General features: G+C 42.5%; 1 protein-coding gene across 3 annotated transcripts in view; it reads left to right on the forward strand.

Annotated features, from left to right (window-relative positions):
- Positions 1–21166, forward strand: part of JMJD1C (jumonji domain containing 1C) — a 118443-nt gene that overhangs the window by 17133 nt on the left and 80144 nt on the right. Inside the window, exon 1 of one of the 3 annotated variants that reach the window (XM_028729376.2) lies at positions 2643–3195. The exons of 1 other annotated variant lie outside the window; for it this stretch is intronic. In XM_028729376.2, the coding sequence (XP_028585209.2) occupies positions 3049–3195 (147 nt within the window). In that variant the 5' untranslated portion in view covers positions 2643–3048. Of the gene's footprint in view, positions 1–2642; positions 3196–21166 lie in introns of those variants that run through there. One more of the 3 variants, XM_028729375.2, reaches the window with a different exon arrangement.

Consider the following 21166-nt stretch of genomic DNA (forward strand, 5'->3'; position numbering starts at 1 on the left):
CTCATCCTTACAATAAACACATAAGGGAGATTGTTATTGTCCTCATTTATATTATGGGCAACTGTGGCTTACTGATTTGGCAAATGCCACCCAACTAGGTCCATGGCTGAAATGGAATTTGAATTTATGTATGACCCGGAAGCTGTACACCGGCTCCCCCAGCCAATAAAGCGAGATGAGCACCGCAACCCCAGAGTCAATCACGACTGGACCTACTGGTCAGGGGTCCCTTTACTTTATGCAAAATATTAAATACCTTCTCCACAATTTCTCCCCACAATAAATTACTAATTTTTAATACTTAGTTCACATCTTCTCTCAAGACTGCCTCTCTTTTGTGGAGCTGTCACATTTTCTCTAACACTCAATTTGCAATACTTCGTATCAGGCAAAATCCAATGCTGTACACATTGCTCTCATGGTTGTGACAAAGGATTCAATTTCATGCCTCTTGGAAATTGTCTGCAGTACAGTAAGCCCACAATTTAAGCACACTTAACTTGTGTGCATTCAACTTTATGTGCTTGCCAAAAAAATGTTTTTTTAAGTAAAATAAAAAAATAAAAAGGGGGCAACATCCAGAAAAACCCCTGGCAATTCACCTCACCACCTTTGCACCTAATGTGTTTGGACTACTGTACACACAATTTTGGCTTTATGTGCAATCCCTGGAACGTAATCCCCCACCCATTAAATTGTGAGTTTACTGTATTAGTGACTAGTATACATTTCACCATCTGAAGCTTTGTGATTTTAAAAGTCAACAGGGATTGGGTGTTGGTATGCAAAGGTAGAGTGTGCTCATAAGCTTGCCAGATCACACTCAGATTTGCTGTTTCTCTGTTGTGGCTTCTTCCTGTTCCGTCCTCAATCCCTTTGTCTGCCCCATTCTTCTCCCTGCTATGCACCACACCTGGAGTCCTGTTCACTACAGCAGGTGACGGGGTAGACAAAGGCACCTAGAAACAAATTGATGGGACTTGTAGCTGCTGCAATTTCTGCTTTAATCACTAGCTTTAAAGGGAGAGAGTAAATCTCCAGGATGCCACCTGACAAACCTAACCTCCCTCTTTCATTAACCTTTTATAAAATAAAAAACGTTGAGCAGCAGCATGAAAACCTATCAAGCTACTTCCGCATTACAGAATAATATTGTACTCTCTTGGCATTGAGTTGGGCTGGCTAGAGTATTGTGCTTACACACAAAGGATAAAATGCGGCACTCATTGTTTGCTTGTGTAGAAAGGCCGAGTCAAGCACTCTAGCCACTAGCCCACAAAGACTGCTTAGCCAGAGCCGCATGTTAATCTGGTTTCCCTTTCTGACTGAACTGGAACTTAGAAGCATATGGTGTAATAGTACAATCTTCGCCCTGTGCTAATTGTGAAGCAGTTTGCTGACACACTGTGCTAGTAATGGCTGTGTCCCCTATCTATGCATGCCAAGCTCTAGCAGAAGGAGCTATGAAACGTCAGTGTACCTGGAACAGAAAATACAACCTGCCAGGGCAGGCTGAAATATTCATGCATTATAATTCCTTCCAAAACAATGTTAGCAAGCTCAATTCTTCATCGCCTTTTCCCTGGACTGATGCAGTCCTTCCTATTGCAGCAGAAGCAGCATCACTACAGCGCAGTAACCATGGCAAGACTATGTTCAGAGCAAAAACACTACGCTGGATAGGTAGAAATTTCCCTGGGTGGGTGTTTCATTCAGAGAGAGAGAGAGAAAGAGAGAGAGATTGGGTGACCTCAGCTGCTGTGAGTCATCCTGCAGAGATGAGAGGGGAAAGCAGTGAAGAAAAACAAAACAAAATCCAGACCAATCCCTGTATGGGTAATACTGTATAGGAACAGGCAGTGTCTGGAATAGAAACCAGGCGAGGGAAGGACAGAGAGAGGCATGGGGTGGGAGAACAGAGGACGTGGGGTGGGGTTCTGCTGTCTTTTTGGGAAGCCTAATTCGGATAAGGAGAGGGAAGCAGCCGACCAGGCGAAAAAAGAGAAACAAAACACCTCGTTGGGAGTTGCAGATTCACAGCATGCTGGCTGCAATCTCCCCTGCTCTGCTCGCTCTCCCGCCCGCTCCTGAAAACCCCAAAGTCGTCCCGTTCGCTTTTGATCTCCCCCCCCCGCCCTCCCCCTCTCCACTGCGTGGAATTCCAGCTGCTCGCTTCCAGTGGCGCCAGAGGGGCTCAAGGCGCGCGGGGGTGGGCTGGTGGGGGGCGCGAGCGAAAACGGGAGCGCCTCCTCGCTCGTATTGTCAGAAACGGCGGGTGCGGGAGGGGCCTCGTGGTCTGTGTGCGCCCCCACCCCCCCTCCCGCGCCAGCCAGCTGCTCCGCTTTGCTCTCTGAGGCGATCTATATCCCCTCGCTGCTCTCCTCCCTCTGGCGCGGCCCGGGTCCTTTGGCCGCCGCTGTTGCTGAGGCGGCGGGAGCCGAAGTTTTCCAGCCACGGAACGCCAGACAGTTGCCCGCTCTGTTCCTGGCTGGCTGCCTCCCTGCCGTGCCGCCTCCTCCTCCTCCCCCCTAGGGCACGGACGTCGCGCGCGACCGCGGGCGGACTCTTTCCCTTGCCGCGGTGTCTCCCCCGCGCCCTCCCCGCTCCTCCCTCTCCCGCCCGAGCCAACGCGTTTGTGTCTGGCGGAGGGAGACGGCGCGTTGTGCCGGTCTCCATGGCAGTGGGCTCGTGTGGGCGGAGTGGTCGGGGCCGCAGCGCGGCTCTGAGCGAACGGCTCCCCCGCCCCCTCCGCTCTGCCCTCCCTTCCGTGTGTTTGTGTCAGGCTGGTCGCGGCGGCGGCGGCTGAGCGGCTGCCCGGGGCGCCCGGCTCGGAGCGGCGGGCGAGAGGAGGCAGAGACCCCCCCCCCGGTCCCCCGTCTCTCTCACACACGAAGCCCCGACGCGCGGACGCCCTCCCCCCGCCTCGGCTCCTCTAGGCATGGGCGACCCTTAGCGAGAGCGAGGGAGAGAGAAGGGGGGAGACGCGAGCGAGCGAGCGCGGCGGCTGGTGCGGTTGGCTGCTCGCTCTGCTCTTCGGCGGCGGCCGCCATGGCGGTGGCGGTGGAGTCGCGGCCGGAGCTGGTGGGGAAGCGGTTCTTGTGCGTCGGAGGAGACGAGCCGCCCGAGAACGGGCGTTGGAGAGCCGGCGTCATCCGCACCGTCTCGCACCGGGACTCGCGGAGCCCCGAGTTGTCGGTAAGAGGCTGCCATTCCCGTCTCCCTCCCTCAGGGGGGTCCCATCCCAGCCCCTCCCGCGAAGCGGACCCCCCCCCCGACGCCGCCCCGTAGCCGAAAATTTGGGGAGCGAAAAGCAGCGAGGAGGACTCCCTGCCCCTTCCGAGGAGTGCAATGGCTTTCTCCCCTATAGAGAGCCCTTTTAAGGGCGAGAGCAGGGAGGGGGGGACGAAGTGTGAGGCTTCTCTTTTCTTCTCCACACACACACGCATATACGGGGCCACATATATGGGGTGTGTTTGTTGGGGCGAGTGAGAGGAGTGGAGGTAGTAACAGGACACTCCCCCCTCCCTGCTCGTGAAAGGGGGGGGGGGCGACGAGGGAGTTTAAACATGACACATCCGCTCTCATTTCCCCTTTTCTAGGCCCCGAACAGAGAAGGGGCTTACAGTGGGTTAGCAGCAGCAGAAAATCTCTTCTCCCCCCACCTCTCTCTCTCTCTGCTTCCCACCCAGCCTCATCTTTAAGGAAGGGAAGCGCCAATTCCTTGTCCGTTTTCTGGTGTGGCGTGGGCTTTTTTTGCGCCCACTGTATGTGTGCGGGGGTTTGGGGGGGTGAGGGGGATGTCTGGTGATGAACCAGGTTGATTCGGATCATTGAACGGGGGGTGGGGGTGGGGGCGGGATACCGTGATTACACAGCAGCCGCCGCCAACTGTTGGTGATTTGCAGATGGGAGTTCTTAGGAAAGAAGGGTTTGTCTTTCACACGCACAGGCAACACACACACGTACATATATACTTTGCTGCCGCTGCTTCGCTTCGCAATGTTAATGTGGAGTTGTGTATGTGCCCAGCATATGTGATGAGGAAAGCGGATAGAAGGCATTGGTTTTTGATTCACATTCTTGTGAGAAATGTAGCTGTTGGTTTGGCCCGTTCATTCCTTTAAATACCACCCTATAAAACAGGCGCTGGCTGTCCTCTGGCAAATCTGGTGGGTGGGTCTTTGTTTTTTAAATGCCATAGGTTGAGCAGTTGTAGTCAAACAGAAAACCTCCTCTTGTGGAATTTTTATAAACGTTTTAAGAAGCCATTGGTCTTTCGAACTAGTGTGTCTCCTGCCAGTGTTTTCCTAATGGGTGTAGGAATGTGAATGGAGGGAGGGAGGGAGCCAGGATATATTGTGGGGGAAGGGAAGGAAAAAGCAACCAGGATTTCCTTGCCCTGTGTAAGAAATACATACTACTCGAATTCCATTTACAGTTTTTCTAAAGATTTAACATTTATGTTCAATGCTTGCTATGTTCAATGCTTGCTATCTAGCTATGTGATACATGTTACTACTACAGTTGTACAAGCTGCATTTTTAAAAAATGCTGCAGTGCTTATAAAAACTTGGTTTCTCTGTTTTCCCGGTGGTCTTTAAATTGGCTTCCCGATTACCTCCAAGTACCATTAATAACAAATTGTTTAAGGATTTTTCTTTAACAAATTAAATAGGAAAATAATGATACTTACTTTTAGACAGTAATATTTGCTTCACTGCTGACAATGTGCTGTTCTCGTTTTTTGTGGGTCTGTTGTGTGACTGTTTTACAGAGGAAGGGTGCTTTTTAAAGATTGTAAATATCCCTTTTGGTGTTGCTTTAAAATCCTGAACTTTTTATTTTATACTTAATTGTAAATGTATGTAATGCATGCTTATAAAGAAGTAGCATATTTACTTTGATGTAAAATATTTGGAGAAATGACTATACCCCTTCCTTTTTCTAGTCCACCACTTAGCAGTTAAAGTCTATGGAGAAACATAGGAAAAATAGAAAGGGGGGGTCTTTGCTGAAAGAGCCGAATATAATTTCCCAAAAAATCCACCCCTTTTTTGGTGTATATGTTTACAAACTTAATTCCTTCATAAATCCTGCAACCTCCTGCCCCCAGCAAATTGATGGGTGGAGCTTAGACTTGCTGCCAGGATATATCTGCTCACAGTTGTTTAAAATAAATAGAGGAGGTGTGTACTGGAAATTGTGAACACAGCACCTTCAACGAATGAAAGAAAAACATTAAGAAGCAAATGGTTGGTAAAAATCATGCAATGTTGCTGTACAAATGAAAAAGGGTGGCTTTGCTGTTGTTCATCACTTAAGTCTTGTTAAAATAACTTGAGCATTCCCACACTTAAGATGTGATGCGAAGTGCTCATCTTCTAAAGTATTGGGTGGGGTGGGGGGACCTATAAGTCATAACAGTGCAGGCATGGTTGGGGAGGCGTTGTAGCAGATACTGTTTACTAGGAGCCCATGAGTGTCACACAGCTGATCTCACATTAGTTAAAACTGCAGTGGAGGTACTAGCTGGACAAATAATATTATTTTCCTAGCAACAAATACTGTAGTTTGTATATAGAAAATACAGTATCAGTGTTGTAAAAGAGTGTTACCTTGAGTGTAGATATCCAGGTCCTTCGCAGCAAATTAATATCTGCATTACTTGAAAACTGGAATCCTATGCATGCTTACCAGTGAGTATACACCTGTTGTGCTGCTTGGGATGTATTTTCAAGAGAGCAAGTAGAGAACAAGCTGCCCCAATTGTTACTGTTCTCATAGCAGTGTGATAAGGTGCAAAGTAAAGAAAGACCCACAGTCCAAAGTTCTGCATCTTTTTAGAGGAAAGGTTAGATTTTATTGTACTAAGGTTTAGGAGTACAGATTACAATTGCAAATCTTCTATATAGGGTTAAGTTCTATTCTAATTACTGGAATGTAGAAGGAGTTCCCTGGCCATTGCTGGCTTCTCTAGTATTTGACTGCTGTTGTGGGTGGAGCATCTTTGTTAATCCTTCTAGGCTTCCATTCTTAGGTTGTTTCTATGAATAGTTCTAAAGTCTGTTGGTACTCAGAGTGAAATAGAAATCATTTATGTTTGGGGTAAGGGAGTGGTGGTTTAGTTCATCTATGCAGTATTCAGATAGCAATTTAGAAAACTGCCCAGTGTTGTAAATTTCACTGCACTAGACATAAGCTACCAGCAAATCAAAAGCATTAAAACCAGACTGTTTTCTAAAACTTTTTGTTGTAGACCACTCTTCTGGTTCGCTTTACAGGCCACAACATTTTTAATGTTACAGTCCTAAGAGGCCACTTGAAATATATTGTGGAGTACCATATATTCAGAGTAGCAGTAACTATGTTAGTTCCTCCACCTTCTTTTTGAAACTACACACACACACACACACACACACACACACACACACACACACAGTGTGTGTGTGTGTGTGTGTGTGTGTGTGTGTGTGTGTACGCGCGCGCTTCATTTTCGGGTGTTTGTCAATGGGACACTGAAGTGGTGTAACAAGGAATATGGTCACACCAGCTGGCAGTGATTATTCTACTGTTGGCATACGCTGTCTGGAAAATGAGCATGTTGTCTTTGCGTTGCACATGGCATTCTCTGATCCAGAATTTGAAATCCTTTGTTAGCTCCAGTTGTATTTCTACTTGCATTATAAATGGTTCTGGAAACTTGATACAAGCATAGTATGCATGTATAATGCATAACTACCTAAATGCAGACGTACTCTGTGAATCTCAGGAGGGAATATTAAGCTTGTGCCAGAAATTCAGCTCAGAGAGCCTTTCAGACTAATTTAAGACTCCTCTGTGGTCCTCCCTATTCCTCTTGGAGTCTGGAAATTTGGGACTATGGAAAAAAACACAAGGATAAACCTTGAGTCTACCCTGGTGTAAAACCTAGCATATCATTTTGTAAAATAAACAAACCAGGAGTAGTCACCCAACCCAAATCTTGTCACCCAAGCCTTATACTATTCAGATATTTATTTCTCTTGTATTCAGAGCTAAGGTCCTCTGTATCTCTTTCTAACCCATATCACAAGTAGGCAGGTACTAGCAAGCCTAGCCTAAAATGTCCTACATTGGGCATTGGTAATAAAATGGTTATAGAATTAGGACTGAGGACAGTGTGAAGACCCTATGGGGTTACCTGCTATAATTACTTCTGTGTTCAACATCTGTAATTAAGAAAGCTTTTTTCAAATAAAAGGTCATTTATTAATGTTAGGCAGATGTTTGGTATTCCATTAGTAATATTAACTCAAGAAATCACATTTTTCTGCAGTCGAAAAGTGTTGCATAATATGCTGAACTAACAAGTCTACAGTTGAAACTCAAATCTCAGAAGTGTCAACAAATGAGATATTTCTGTTTATCTTCTCTGTTACTTATAAACAGACGTTTGAGCCAGTCTCCAGATAGCATGCTTTAGGGAAAGAGCATTTTGCTTAAAACATACACTAGAACTATCATTCCTTTCAAATAAAAACATAATGCTTTTAGTGATGAAATGTATAGTTTGTGTTAGAAAAAAAATCAGTTCTTTATAAACACTCACAAATAGTTTGTGAAGGATTGGATATTAAGAAATTTTGAGTTTGAGGAACCACTTAATATACAGTGGTACCTCTGGATGAGGATGGGATCCGCTCCGGAGCCCCGTTCGCATCCTGAAGCGAACGCAACCTGCGTGCGTGGGTCACGATTTGCCGCTTCTGCGCATGTGCGTGACGTCATTTTGAGCGCATGCGCGAGCAGTGAAACCCGGAAGTAACACGCTCCATTAGTTCTGGGTCGCCGCAGAGCGCAACCCAAAAATGCTCAACCTGAAGCATATTCAACCCAAGGTATGACTATACAGTAAATAAATGTGTAGAGCATCCTTGTAAATTGGCTCCCGAAAGTTACAGTGGTACCTCTGGCTGTGAATGGGATCCATTCCGGAGGCCCGTTCACAAATGAAAAGCCCACAACCTGAAGCACCGTATCTGCCACATATGCCAGCTGCCTGCAATCTGTCGCATCCCTGGCAGCCCACTCGCTTGCCTGAGTGAAATTCTGTGACCAAATTCTTATAGTGACCCAATGAGTGGTTAAGAACAAGGGTCCTATGTGAAGATTGTGCCTATTTTACTAGGTAAAAAGGTAAAGGACTCCTGGACGGTTAAGTCTAGTCAAAGGCGACTATGGGGTCGCAGTGCTCATCTCGCTTTCAGGACAAAGGAGCCGGTATTTGTCCACAGACAGCTTTCTGGATCATGTGGCCAGCATGACTAAACTGCTTCTGGTGCTACGGCACAGTGTGACGGAAACCAGAACGCACAGAAATGCCGTTTAACTTCCTGCCACAGCGGTACCTATTTATCTACTTGTACTGGCGTGCTTTCAAACTGCTAGGTCGGCAGGAACTGGGACAGAGCAACAGGAGGTCACCCCGTTGTGCGGATTCGAACCACCAACCTTTGATCGGCAAGCCCAAGAGGCTCAGTGGTTTAGACCACAGCACCACTATGTATATCCACTTTGGGAGTCATCTTCCAGTTTCTTTTGAAAATGTGTACACTCAATAAAAGAGACAAATGTGCAGTTGTCTCACATGATCTTTATCCAGATTTTTCCCCCAGTTTGAGTCTTCCTGTGCTTATGCTCATGCAGCCAAATTCACACCACCAGTGCACCAACAGATAGATGTGGGGTAACCTCAAGGTACAGGTACAGGTCTGGAGGAAAAAACTTGAAAGGGGCATCCACAAAACAGCCCAATAATAACTCAGTGGCACAGAATGTTTAAAGACTGGCAGAGGCAGGGAATTCCAAAACTGTCTGAAAACAGAAATCGAATGGAGTGTCCAGAGCAGGATAACAGAGAAACAGATATAGGATAGAAACATAGCCCTCTAATTGGATAGGTCACTTTCTGATCCACGCTGAGAAGCTTAATGTCCCTGGAGAACTGCTCATTACAATCAATAACAAATTTAAAAATGGGCTCACACACGTTGTGTGTATCTGCTTGGGGGGGGGGATAATGAAGTGAATTGGGGTGATTCAGGGCAGTGTTAGAAACTCAGATATATAAGCTGTTTTCCAAATGGCACCTTAAACCAGGCATAGGCAAACTCCGGCCCTCCAGAAGTTTGGGACTACGATTCCCATCATCCCTGACCACTGGTCCTGTTAGCTAGGGATGATGGGAATTGTGGTCCCAAACATCTGGAGGGCCGGAGTTTGCCTATGCCTGTCTTAAACCAAGGTTACGTTTGCCACACTGTAATGTCTAGTCGCTTTTTAAAAAAACCAGACATCATATTCAAATTAATCCGGAAACTGTTCTTTAACCAGGGAGAAGAAAGGCAAGAAATTGGCATTTTTTTACAAGGCATTTCAAAGGACAGCAATTTTACTTTGAATTCAACCAAGGAAGGAATCTGTGGTAGCCAAAATCACAATAATTATTTAATTATATTAAGACAAATGTGCTAAATATGTACCTGTGTTAAATATACACAGTAACTAATGGTTAAAAAAGGAATGTGGTCTTTTAAACTTAGTGCCACAGTGAACTTTAAAAGTGGGGGGAGTCTCCTTCACCTACAGACTTGTGCTATTTCTAAAATTATAAACACATCACATATGCAGAGGCTAGACAGATCTGTAGGGGGATGACAACTGCCTTCTGTTCCCTGTAGTTCCCAAATACGCTCCTAGTTGCTACAGACTGCATCATTATATTGCTGCATTTTTATTTTATTTTATATTTATTTAATTTCTTTTACTCCTTGCACTGTGGTGCTCCCAGAGTCAATCTTATTTTCACGCCGCAGAGCAAGCCAACTGACTTGCACTTCAGCAGATGATGGAGATGTCAGTTGCTGAGCCTGGCAACAGGACATCTCAACTTGGTCACAAGTAGACCACCCCAAGTCGCAAAACGTGCCTGGCCCCCTGGGGATTTTGAACACTGATTTAAGGGTACCCCCCATTCATGTTGAAATGCGATGTCACTACTCCCCAGGTTGGATCAGGGGCCCTGCAAAGCCATTTGTCTTTTACATTGTTGGGCTGAGGACTACAAATATACCAAGAAGGGATATAAAAATAGTAGTGCGTTTTTAAGGAAAGCAGGTGGTGGTTGGGTTGGCTGGCTTTCATCTAACAGATTCTAACTGCTTGAAAACCAGCCAGTTTGCTACCACCCTCCTTGACAGCTGAATGGATAATTCCAGCTTCTACAGTACTATGAGCAAGTAATGAACAATGTAACAGTGTTGTCTACAAAAAGTGGTCATTTTTTAATGTAACTTACATAACAAAATATTAAGTTTTAGTTTAGCTGTGTTACAACTGCTTCTGGTAGCTAACCCCTGGAAGCCATTACAGTGGTACCTCTGTTCAAGAACAGTCCGGTTTAAGAACGATTCGGTTTATAAGCTCTGCAAAACCGGAAATAGTGTCCCGGTTTGAGAACTTGACCTCGGTCTAAGAACGGAATCCGAACGGTGGAAGGGCACCAGCAGCGGGAGGCCTCATTAGAGAAAGCGTGCCTCAGTTTAAGAATGGTTTTGGTTTAAGAATGGACTTTCATAACGGATTAAGTTCGTAAACCGAGGTACCACTGTATTAGTGTTAGCTAAGTGATTTACAAGATGCTCTCATAGTGTGTCACAGTCACACCCTAAATATGCGGAGCCTGTTCTTACATTTAGACTCCAGTTCAGAGCAGACATGGTGGGTGAATAAAATTGGTCCACCCAAACTGCAGGTAAACTTCCTTGTGAAGACTTGTTTAAAGATAAGGGCATCTTCCATCCGTTTATCATACTTCATTGGCAGAAATAGCAAACATGGTGCCTTACAGATGTGGTTGGATTCCAGCTTCCATCAGCTTCAGTGAGCCTGGCCAGTTGTGAAGGATGAGGGGTGTTGTAGTGAAGCCAGATCTGGGGGAACCACATTTTCTAACCTGCTTTATGAACAATAACATTTTAGAATGCTATTGTGACACTCTAGAACTGATGTGTTTTGGTATGGTGTTTCTGAAGCAAAATACTTGTACATTGGTGTATAAGAGGGATTGAGATGGTGGTGGGTATACATAATCTGTTCTGATATTCCGATTCCATAAGTCAACTTGACAACTCTGTTAACAAGGTGAATATTAAAATAATTTTAAAACTACACTGAAGGTTAAAGTATACTGGTGGAGGAGGATAAAATAAGTTGATGCAGCAATTGCCTGCTATTCTTGTAATATGCAAAGCAGTCACAATAAACAAAGGCCTGTTGCAAACAGATTCCTGTGGGAAGGCGGGATAGGATAGAGAAATCCATATTACTTAAGAGTAAGGAGGGCTAGCGAGAAAACTTCACAAAGGACTTTAAGAATGGTAAGGCTGTGCGACTTACTGGTAGGAAGTATATTGAGAGTTTAGAAAACTTTGGAAGCTAGCAAAGAACAGAAGTGTTAAGGAGGCAGTTTTGGCATTGACCTGCAGAGGTCAATGTGATTAAAAATATTTCTACCATCATGCTTGCTTTGTTGAGAAGTAAATATGCTCATGGCACTAGTCTATAGTCCTTTTGGTCTGAAGTGGTTTGTGGGCTCCTACGGATGACTTGTTTATTCTGCATTCATCCTGGTTTGCTTGTACAAAGCTTACTTACGCAATGAGTAGACTGTGCCCAGTCTTAAGCATTCATTCTGATCTGTTTACAGTGCAATGATATGACAATGACCATTCATTCTTATTTGTGCAGTGTATCCAGGTCTTCCCACTAATCATTTGTTTATTCAACATTTTTCAATGCATTTCACCATCACTTTCCAACCTCCAAAAAAATCGTTATTAGAAAAATATTGATTAGTTGTGCCAGAGTGACAGGGTACTATAATCCATTTTAAATGTGCAAAGCTAAAGTGCCAATACATGCTTGAATCCCTCCCATAAGATACTGACAGTCTGGAGGCACCCTGTATAGGATTGCTTTGCAGGGATAGGTAAGAATTGCATTTTTGCATGTTCTGCAATATAGAAAGCATTGCCATATTGTCTGACAGCTGTTGACCAGATACCAGTCCAGTGTTTCTTTAAGACAAAAGATTTATGAGAGAAATATTTAATACTAGTAAATGAAGAATGCATTCTATCAGCATAAATCAACGTTCCCAACTGCCTGTGGGCAGAATTCCTTGCTTGCAGGAAGTTGGACTAGATGGCTCTTTGTGTCACTTCCAACTCTATGATTCAAATACTTCTCACAGCTTGATCAAGCTGGCTTTCCCCTAGCATCAACTTTCCTGGAGGAAGATTCCAGGAGGCAGAGGGATGCAGGCGAAGATCACCTTGGCGCCTTCTGCAGTTTTAAACTTTCTCTCCACACCCCACCATTCTATCAACCTGCAGGAAGAATGCTAATGACATTTTATATGTTGATATTGTTTGCAGTCTTTAAAAATCTTAAATTATAAGCCACCTTGGAAGGCTTTGTGTACTGAAAGGCAGGATATAAATAATAAATAAATCCAAGCTTGCCCTTGGAACTCATCATTCCGCCCTAGCTTGGTTTAGCTTTTCTTCTTTTTTTGCTAGAACATCAGGGTTTTTTTTAATGAAATAAACATGCCCTAGGTTTTAACTGTTAAACTAAACCTGTTTAGTAGTTTCATATTGTGGGCTATGTGTATAACGCATTTCAGCTTTTGGTGTAGCCTGGATGTATTAATACTTTTTGCTGTTCCTATTGAAAGCTTTATGAAATTTCCCTGTTCAGAATCTTCTAATAACCAGACTCTCTTGAGATACTTTGTGTGTGAAATTCTAGATCCATGGGTAATGCTGACATACCTTAAACATTTCAGGATGTTGTGCCTTCTATTTAAGGTAGAGATGTACAAACATCCTATTTTCAGCCTTTTCCAGTTCCAGATCTTAGTTATTTAACTGGTGTGTGAGTATCAAAACCTGCAAATTGAGCATTTAACATACTTTGGGTCACCTGTTTTGAGGAGATGCTTGCAAACCTCTCCTCATCAGATTTCTCTGGTAATCTCATGTGCTTTGGACCAGGTGTGTAGCAAATTTAAATAACTTGTGAAGAAATAACAACATCAGTACTCCCATGAACAAGTCATTGAGGTTGACATATATATATATAATGTTTCATAACGTTATGCTTTTTGAGATTAACTGTTGGAACATACTGATAAGAGATCATTTGACCCTGACACTTGCAGTTATTTCTGTGGTGGTAAATGTAAGCCTATGGCAATAGCCCTCCAGATTTACCCTTCATATATTTACCACCACAGAGCATTATTTGCATTTTACTATATACAATGTTGACTATAGTAGGAATGAGGGACTATAATGGAAAACATGAATAGAATTTTCAGTTGCAGTCCTCTGGATGGAGTACTTTCCACTTATCTACTCTGAGCATTGTAAAAGATTCTACAATGAAGAACCACATTAGAGAAATCACTGTGCTAGAAAGTTTTGTAAAGTAGTTGATGAAATTATTGCTGTTGTCTTAATGAATTGTGGTTTGTTTAAACTATGGTTGTGTGTTACGTTTGGACTTTGCCATCTTGCTTTTAGCATGGTTTGTTTGGTCAACCCATCCCAGGTGCTCACCAAGCTACAGAGGAGCCTCTGTTCAACAAATAAAGTTTTGAAAAAACAAGGAGCAGCTTGTGTGCTTGTCTATAAGACAACTCATGGTTAAAACAAACCATTGCTTAGTTTGGGTGGCTAGCCTGTGACTCTCACAACTCCCATCAGCTGCAGCTTATGACTCTCCAAATGTTGATGTTCATCAACATCTGGAGAGTCATAAGTTAGCCACCCCTCATGTATGTTATGTGTGAACACTGGCATTATGTGGTAAGAGCAGGAAACCTTAATTCAAGTAGATACTGGTATCAGTGTTAGAAACTCAGATATATAAGCTAATCACCAAATGGCACCTTAAACCTAGGTTACGGTCACCACAATTGACTTTCTAGGCATCATATTTTATACAGTGAAATAATATAACAGCAACAGCAGCTTCATTTCTATACAATTTTATACTTTAAAGAAAAAGATTGAAAGCAGTTTACAGCACATTAAAACCTCATTCTAGAATAAAACAAATTAGAGCTTCAAGGAAAATATTTCAGTTCTTTCTCTTAACTGACATTTTGCTTTCCCCATACTGTATTTATTTATCTACTTAATTTATATACCTTCCGCATAGCAGAAGTACTCTAGGAAGTCAGTGTGGTGTAGTGGTTAGAGTGTTGGACTAGGACCTGGGAGATCAGGGTTCAAATCCCCGCTCATTCATGAAGCTTACTGGGCGACTTTGGGCTAGACACAGCCGCTGGACCGAGGAGCGGGGTGAACCATGTACTCATTGGAGAAAAAGGTGGGCTATAAATGCAGTAAGTAAGTTCTTGTGCTTACCTGCTTAAGAAAGCTGGAGGGGCCAGTCAGATGGAGATGTCAGTTGCCAACCTGGCATCCAGAGATCCCCGCATGGTTGCAATTGGACCAGTGCCAGTCACAAAACACACCTGGGGCTCAGGGAATTTGACAGATATACCCTATGACACACTCTTTTTAATTTAAGTGGGACTTCTGTGCAAACAGTACTTGATGGTTTGTGCCCTTCATCTGCTGCAGTTACTAATCACTTACCCTGGGATATGGCTCCCCCAATTCCTCCCCCTTTCAATTATCCTAATCAAATGAGTGGTGGTGCTAGGAGGGTGTCAATGATATATTAATATCACCCTGGAGAATTACACAAAGCAGATCCCTTGCCTGGAATTGCACAAGGGCAATGGTAGTGGAAGGAGTGTAGGCCCTACAGTGGATGCTAGCCTGTACTTTCCAAGTCTTTCTCAACTTGTATTCCAGCTGTTATATCTGATGCTTCATTGCTCCATCTTCTTGGTGTACTACACTTGGTGTAGTCTGTGAGAGATCTGCCCAGGAATGATCGCTGGACCATTCCTATTCCAAAGATGCTCAACAGCCAGGTTTAGTCTTTGGTTTCAATCAATGTAATTGACTCCTTCCCTCTATTCTTTTATTTGGCTAATTTGGTTTTTAAACATATTGCAGGCTACAGATATGTTGATGTGATACCAATGCTTGCTGGTAGGTTAAATATGTGTCAGAGATTGGCATTGCAGCAAACGAAAACCTTCCATAGTATATATAGTGCCTTTTAAAGTTAGTTTTTCAGATATCCATTTTAAACTTTTGTGCAGTTTAAAATTATTAATTTTAAAATTATAGTGAAATAGAAAGTTGTGTTATTGTTTGTTCCTGTTTATGGACCAAACATAGTTTTTTATAGAACTTTAGGTTTATTAAGACTATCAGGTAGATGAGCTAACCACCAATGTGATTTTTTTTTTTGCTTACTTTTGTTTCATTTCTTGTTTTAAAAGGTCTTTGTGTATAAACTTATAGTACCATATATACTCGAGTATAAGCCGACTTTTCCAGCAATTTTTTTATGCTGAAAAAGCCCCCCATGGCTTATACTTGAGTGAGGTGGGCGGCGGCGGAGGGACGAGCGGCCCAAAAGGAGCCCTTTTTTGCCACTGGTCCCACCGCCGCCACCCCCCTCTCACAAGGGCAGGCACAGGAGTCATGGTTGGGAGAGGCGCTGCGCTGTGCGTCTTGCGAGCAGCAGAGGCGGCGGCTGAGGGAAATAAATGGCCACATTTAAGGTTTAGAGTAAATGCATGATGAGGGTTATTTGAATATGCATTATTGAAATATTAGTTATATTAGGTAATAAATCATTGAATCAAAAACAAGAGGAAAATCTAATATTTTTTTTTAAGTATTAAAAATTAATTGCTTCAGTGAGGTGTTAGGGCTTCCATGGATAACTCTCAGTTTGATCTGATGCCAACTCATTCCATGCAATTTTTGAGCAGGGGAAGAAATTACCATATAAAGAAAGGTCATGTTTTGAAACAACCCTCCTTCAGCATCCTTTCTGCATAATCTTTTTTAAAAGTACCTCATACTGACAGGCTATTAACTTAGTAAAAATACGTCTCTTGTGTGTGTCATCTATATTTTTAGAAAAGCTAGCATTCAGGAATAAAAACTGCCTTGGGGTACTTAGTTGTATATGCCTTGAGGAATTCAGTTTTGCATAGTGTTTTAGATTATCCTGAAAGATGGGAGGTAACTGCCTGATTCAGTCAGGTTAAATTTCTGCAAGGTATTGTAAATTACAGTTTATCTTGCAGCATAATATGAGCAGGTGTTAAAAGTAGTTGCCTCCCAAGCAGTGATGGTAGGTTAACAAGACTTATACACTGTGTTGTTTGAAGCACTGTTACATAAATATGAATACCAGCGAGGCATTGAAACAGATTGTAGAGCAAAACTAAATAATGTCTGATGAGAAATCAAATAGTTTTTCTCCCAGCACTAAATTACATATCCACAATTTTTGTCCATTCTTTAAATATCTTTGTGACATTTTGCAGGGAAAACACAATGTTTTTGCAGAGAAGAGGTCAGAGATGTAAGATGGAGTTTCTCTTTTCCAAATTGTTTTTCAAAACTTAATTTTACAGTGCTGGTCCTGAATAGTGCAAGAATTCTTTTAATTATGCTTTAAGAATGGTGAAAGAAGCTGTTTCCATGCTTTATGCCAATTCCAGGAGGATGAGTTTGTAGGAATTTTAAGCTCCTAAGTATAACTTTCTGTATTTGTTACAGATCTTACTGTGTGTATTTTGTAATGGGAGTTTTGATGATGGCCAGGGTTGATAGATGTTCTAGTCCAAACATCAGTATGACACCAGGTTGGGGAGGTCTGATTTAATACCTCCCTGGATCCCTTCAGCTCTGAACTCCTCACAATCCTCAAGCAGTACCATCTCTATTCCTGCCAGGATACATTTCTGTGCCCCAAGTCTTGGCTATTTAACCACCGGTGCCCATTCCACAACTTTCCCCCTTGGCATTTGATAAAGAAAAACAAAAGGGTTCTGTGAAAATTCATGATCATTCCTGAGGATTCTCATAGGGTTAATTTCTGCAAAGTATTTTACATTTACAGGGTCTTATTGCTCTGTTCCATTGTGTTGACTGAGATGGAAAGTTGGTTCCAGCCCCAGCCCCCCTTTTTTTTTTGCAGGAGACCCTCTCATTCTCTCCTCTCCTATTGAGCCAGTAGTGGAGAACTCTAGCCCGCAGGCCCAGTTAAGCTCCCTTAGCCGCCTCATTTGTGTTACAAAGCTGCCCTACTCTGCTCCCCTACAAACTGTGTGGGCAGGTAAACAGAGACTTTGTAGGATTTGCCAGCAAAGCAAAAAAAATAAAATTTGTTTGCCTATAAAACCCTGTGCAAAGTGCTATGCACAGTGCTTTGTAAACCCTGGCATCAGCTGATGGTAGAGTCTTGCAAAGTGTCATCAAAAGTAGTTACCAAGACAGTACCTGATGATAAGGTGATCATCAGTGCTTTTGTAGATTGTGCCTTTGCCCAAACATTTTGATTTCAAACCACACATGCAAAAGCAGGCCAGCATCCATTAATGTGATAGTGGATGGTTGACAGGTGGGCAGCCCTGCCAGCTTGTCAAACTTCTCACTCAAGGGGTGGGAAGATGGTACTCTCTGGCCTGCTGATCAGATTCAGTTCCCCACCTCACACATGAACAGATTATTTTAAAAGAATGGTGATGAACAATTAATTCTATCTATGGGGGAGAGGAGCACCAGGGGAAACAATTTTAAGATCCAGGAAACATGCATGTGACAGTGCCATTACCTGAATGCTAGCACTCTCTCACACAGCCCCTGCAGTTGTGAAGGAGTTTGTTGAACTGATGCCTCAGGAGGCATCTCATGGTGTATCTTCCTGCCTCCCTCTCCTTGCTTCCTAGACCTGTGAATAATTCATTATTTTTGTGTGGAGTGTGGTATAGGTGATTCCAAAGGGGTTCTCCAGCTCTGGCTTAATTAAAAAGAAACTGGAAGCCTGTTCCTCTTATCTCTCTCTTCTGTGACATCCTTTCCCATCTTTTTCACTAACTCAAGGCAATGCAAGCCAGCCTAAAATAGAAGACAGTACCTTGGGAGCTCTCACAATAAAGTCACGTAACCTTCATGTGTACTCATTTAGCATTTTATGGACATATGTTTGTTACATCACTTTGATTTAAGGGGGAATGAATGACTAAAGTTATACCTTGACCTAGAATGTAGAACCAAAAGTTTAGAATAGTGTTTAATGCAGTAATGGAAAGTATTTTGTACAGCAGAACTGTACATGTCTGTATATGTATTCTTTCACTGGAATGTTTCTAGTATATAGAGACAGTAACTTTGAGCGGTTGGCTTTTTTAATAATTATAAAATTACTGTGAAAGTACAGGGGACAGCATAATGCCAGTAAGTGATGATGAAGAAGTATGTAGCATGTCATTTTAAGTAGAAGCTAGAGTAATGTTTCAAGTCAAACCATTATTTCTGGGGAGAAGTTTTCATTGCATTTCATTGCATTTTTCATTAAATGTTTACAACGAGATCTTTCCAAAGGCATCTCTTCACATTGATGATTCCAGCATTAATAAAGGAGGGCATTTTGTTTACACAGTAATCAGAGAGAGGCAGGCCTCTTCTGCTAACTTTTCCACTGCAGGAACGTGTAACCAATTTCTTAATCATCCTGTTATTATTGGCACACGTGCAGATTTCCAGTGTCTGGTTAAAACTATTTTTTGCAGCAACAAGCAAGTTTACTACAAGCCTAGTGCTTTTGAGGAAGAAAGAACTGGATTTATTTTGTTAGTCAGTGTTCTTAATGGGGAGTGTTGGGAACAAATGAGATATAACCTGAAAAAATGCATATGTGATTGTTTTGTCTCTGGAGTGCTTCTTCATCTTCATCTGCCCTTGGTTATGAAGAATACCTAGAGCCTAAACTGTGAAACTGTATTGCAGTGAAATAGGCTACCTATAACTCCAGATTACATTGGGGGCTTTTTAAGGAAGGAGTGCCATTTCAGCTGAAATTACTGCACATTCTGTGCAGGTACAGAAAAGAAAATCCATAATATTTAGAAGGTAGAGTATTCACTGCATACCAGCAGCATCAAATAAAGAGATTCATTTATGCAAAAAAACCAAAAACCCACTAAGTAATAGGTAGGTTATAAATCTTGAGGCATTTAAAACCAATTCTTAGCCTTTTGCTGCTTGAAAGTATTGTTGGAATCCAGATAACACCCTCAAGAATGCTTAATCTTAACTGCTTTCTTTTCTTTGTAGACACTCCTTGCTGCCTTTTTGGTATCAATTTGAGTGAGGTTTGCTGATGGTTTTACAGGTAACTGCTTTTAGAGTGCAAGGAAAAGGCAAGTGTGCCTGTAAATTCTGCAAGGCCCATTGAAAAAGTAGTGTGTCAGTGAGTGAAACTTGAAATGTAGCTTATCCATAAAGAAAAACTTCTGCTAAGATAACATATATCAGCCTAGTTTGCATGCTATATTAAAACCGTAGTAAAAACAAACAATGGTGTAGTTTGAATGAGCAGCATGCTTCTGCATGCTCCTAAAAACATCTTGCTCTGCTCTTTCTGTGGTCCTGCTGTGCTGCCTGAGTTAGGGTTGTGACTGCAAACCTGAGTTTGTGACCTGTTTCTCTCTAAACCATGAGTGGTAAGCCAAGAACAAAATTTGGAGGAAATAAACCATGACTACATGTTTTGATTACTCAAGAAGCCAGGTTCTAGCTTGTTTCTTGGTGATGTGGCAGGAGTGGGAGAGGAGCAAAGCAAGAACGTTTCAGCAGTGTGTGCACTAGCACATTGTGTATTAACTGTGTTTTAAACAGTGATGTGTTTAATGTGATGTGTCAACCAGGCCAATATTTTACAGCTCTGCACTGGTTTTTATTCTTTTTGTTTTTAATAGAGATGAGGGGGAGGAACTTAAAACATCTTACTTATGTTTAGAGGTACTTAGAAGTATTAGAACTGTAGCAGTGGAAATAACTCATAACATCCTGAAATAGCAATAACCAACTAACACTATTTTAAAAATTCCATAGCTTTGTGGTTCCCAGTCTGTGGGCCACAGACTCTTGTGGAGCGACAGATTTCTCCCAAGGGGTCTGTTCAGATGGTCTTTGGGAATTTGCTTTCAACTTTATGTGGTGTGAAAGAGCTGCACACTTTGGTGCAGGATAAATAAGTAGAATTCTGCTAGGTACCTTTTTAAAAAAAATCCTTTTTACCTGTGATACACATATTTGTTCCTAATTAGTATTTAATGTATTCTTTTCTCCTTATATGTTTAAAGTGACCTCAGTATGTCATACAGAAGCTGCTTTCTGTCAGGATTTAAGCTTGGGGAAGAATTTTTTTACAAACTTATTTAAAGGAGAAAATGTTCATAGTTTTGCAATAACTGAAAGTTCTTTTAAATTGCTTTAGGAATAAGCCTGCACATTTTCAATAAAATTACAACAAATTAGCATGTGGGGTCCACAAAATGTTTTGAGGTTAAAAAGGGTTTCTAATACTCATTAAGGTGGGAAGCCACCACCATAGCTTGTATAAATTTGTGAAAATGAAAGCTGAGAATGCTTTACTGCAGATGCCTTGGATGTAATCTAGTAGTGGAAGAATAAATAATTTTTAGTGTTTTGTATACTACTTTATGAATGCTCAAAGCATGCCACATACATTCCCATTAACACTTAAAATAATCATGCAAACCAGGCCTCCAGTTGTATTTGGGGTACCTTCATAGTTTAAGCATCTTTGCCCATAACAGAATGATATTCTGAATAGTTTTTGATATTGTAAGGTTTAATCCTTATACAGTGGTACCTCAGATTAAGTACTTAATTCGTTCTGGAGGTCCGTTCTTAACCTGAAACTGTTCTTAACCTGAAGCACCACTTTAGCTAATGGGGCCTCCCACTGCCGCTGCGCCACTGGAGCACGATTTCTGTTCTCATCCTGAAGCAAAGATCTTAACCCGAGGTAATATTTCTGGGTTAGCGGAGTCTGTAACCTGAAGCGTATGTAACCCGAGGTACTACTGTACTGTACAGATTTTAGCAGTTTGTTTCTATATGCAAGTTTTCACAGGATGTATCCT

This window comes from Podarcis muralis, chromosome 6 (genome assembly GCF_964188315.1).
Source record: "Podarcis muralis chromosome 6, rPodMur119.hap1.1, whole genome shotgun sequence".
NCBI classification, from domain to species: domain Eukaryota; kingdom Metazoa; phylum Chordata; class Lepidosauria; order Squamata; family Lacertidae; genus Podarcis; species Podarcis muralis.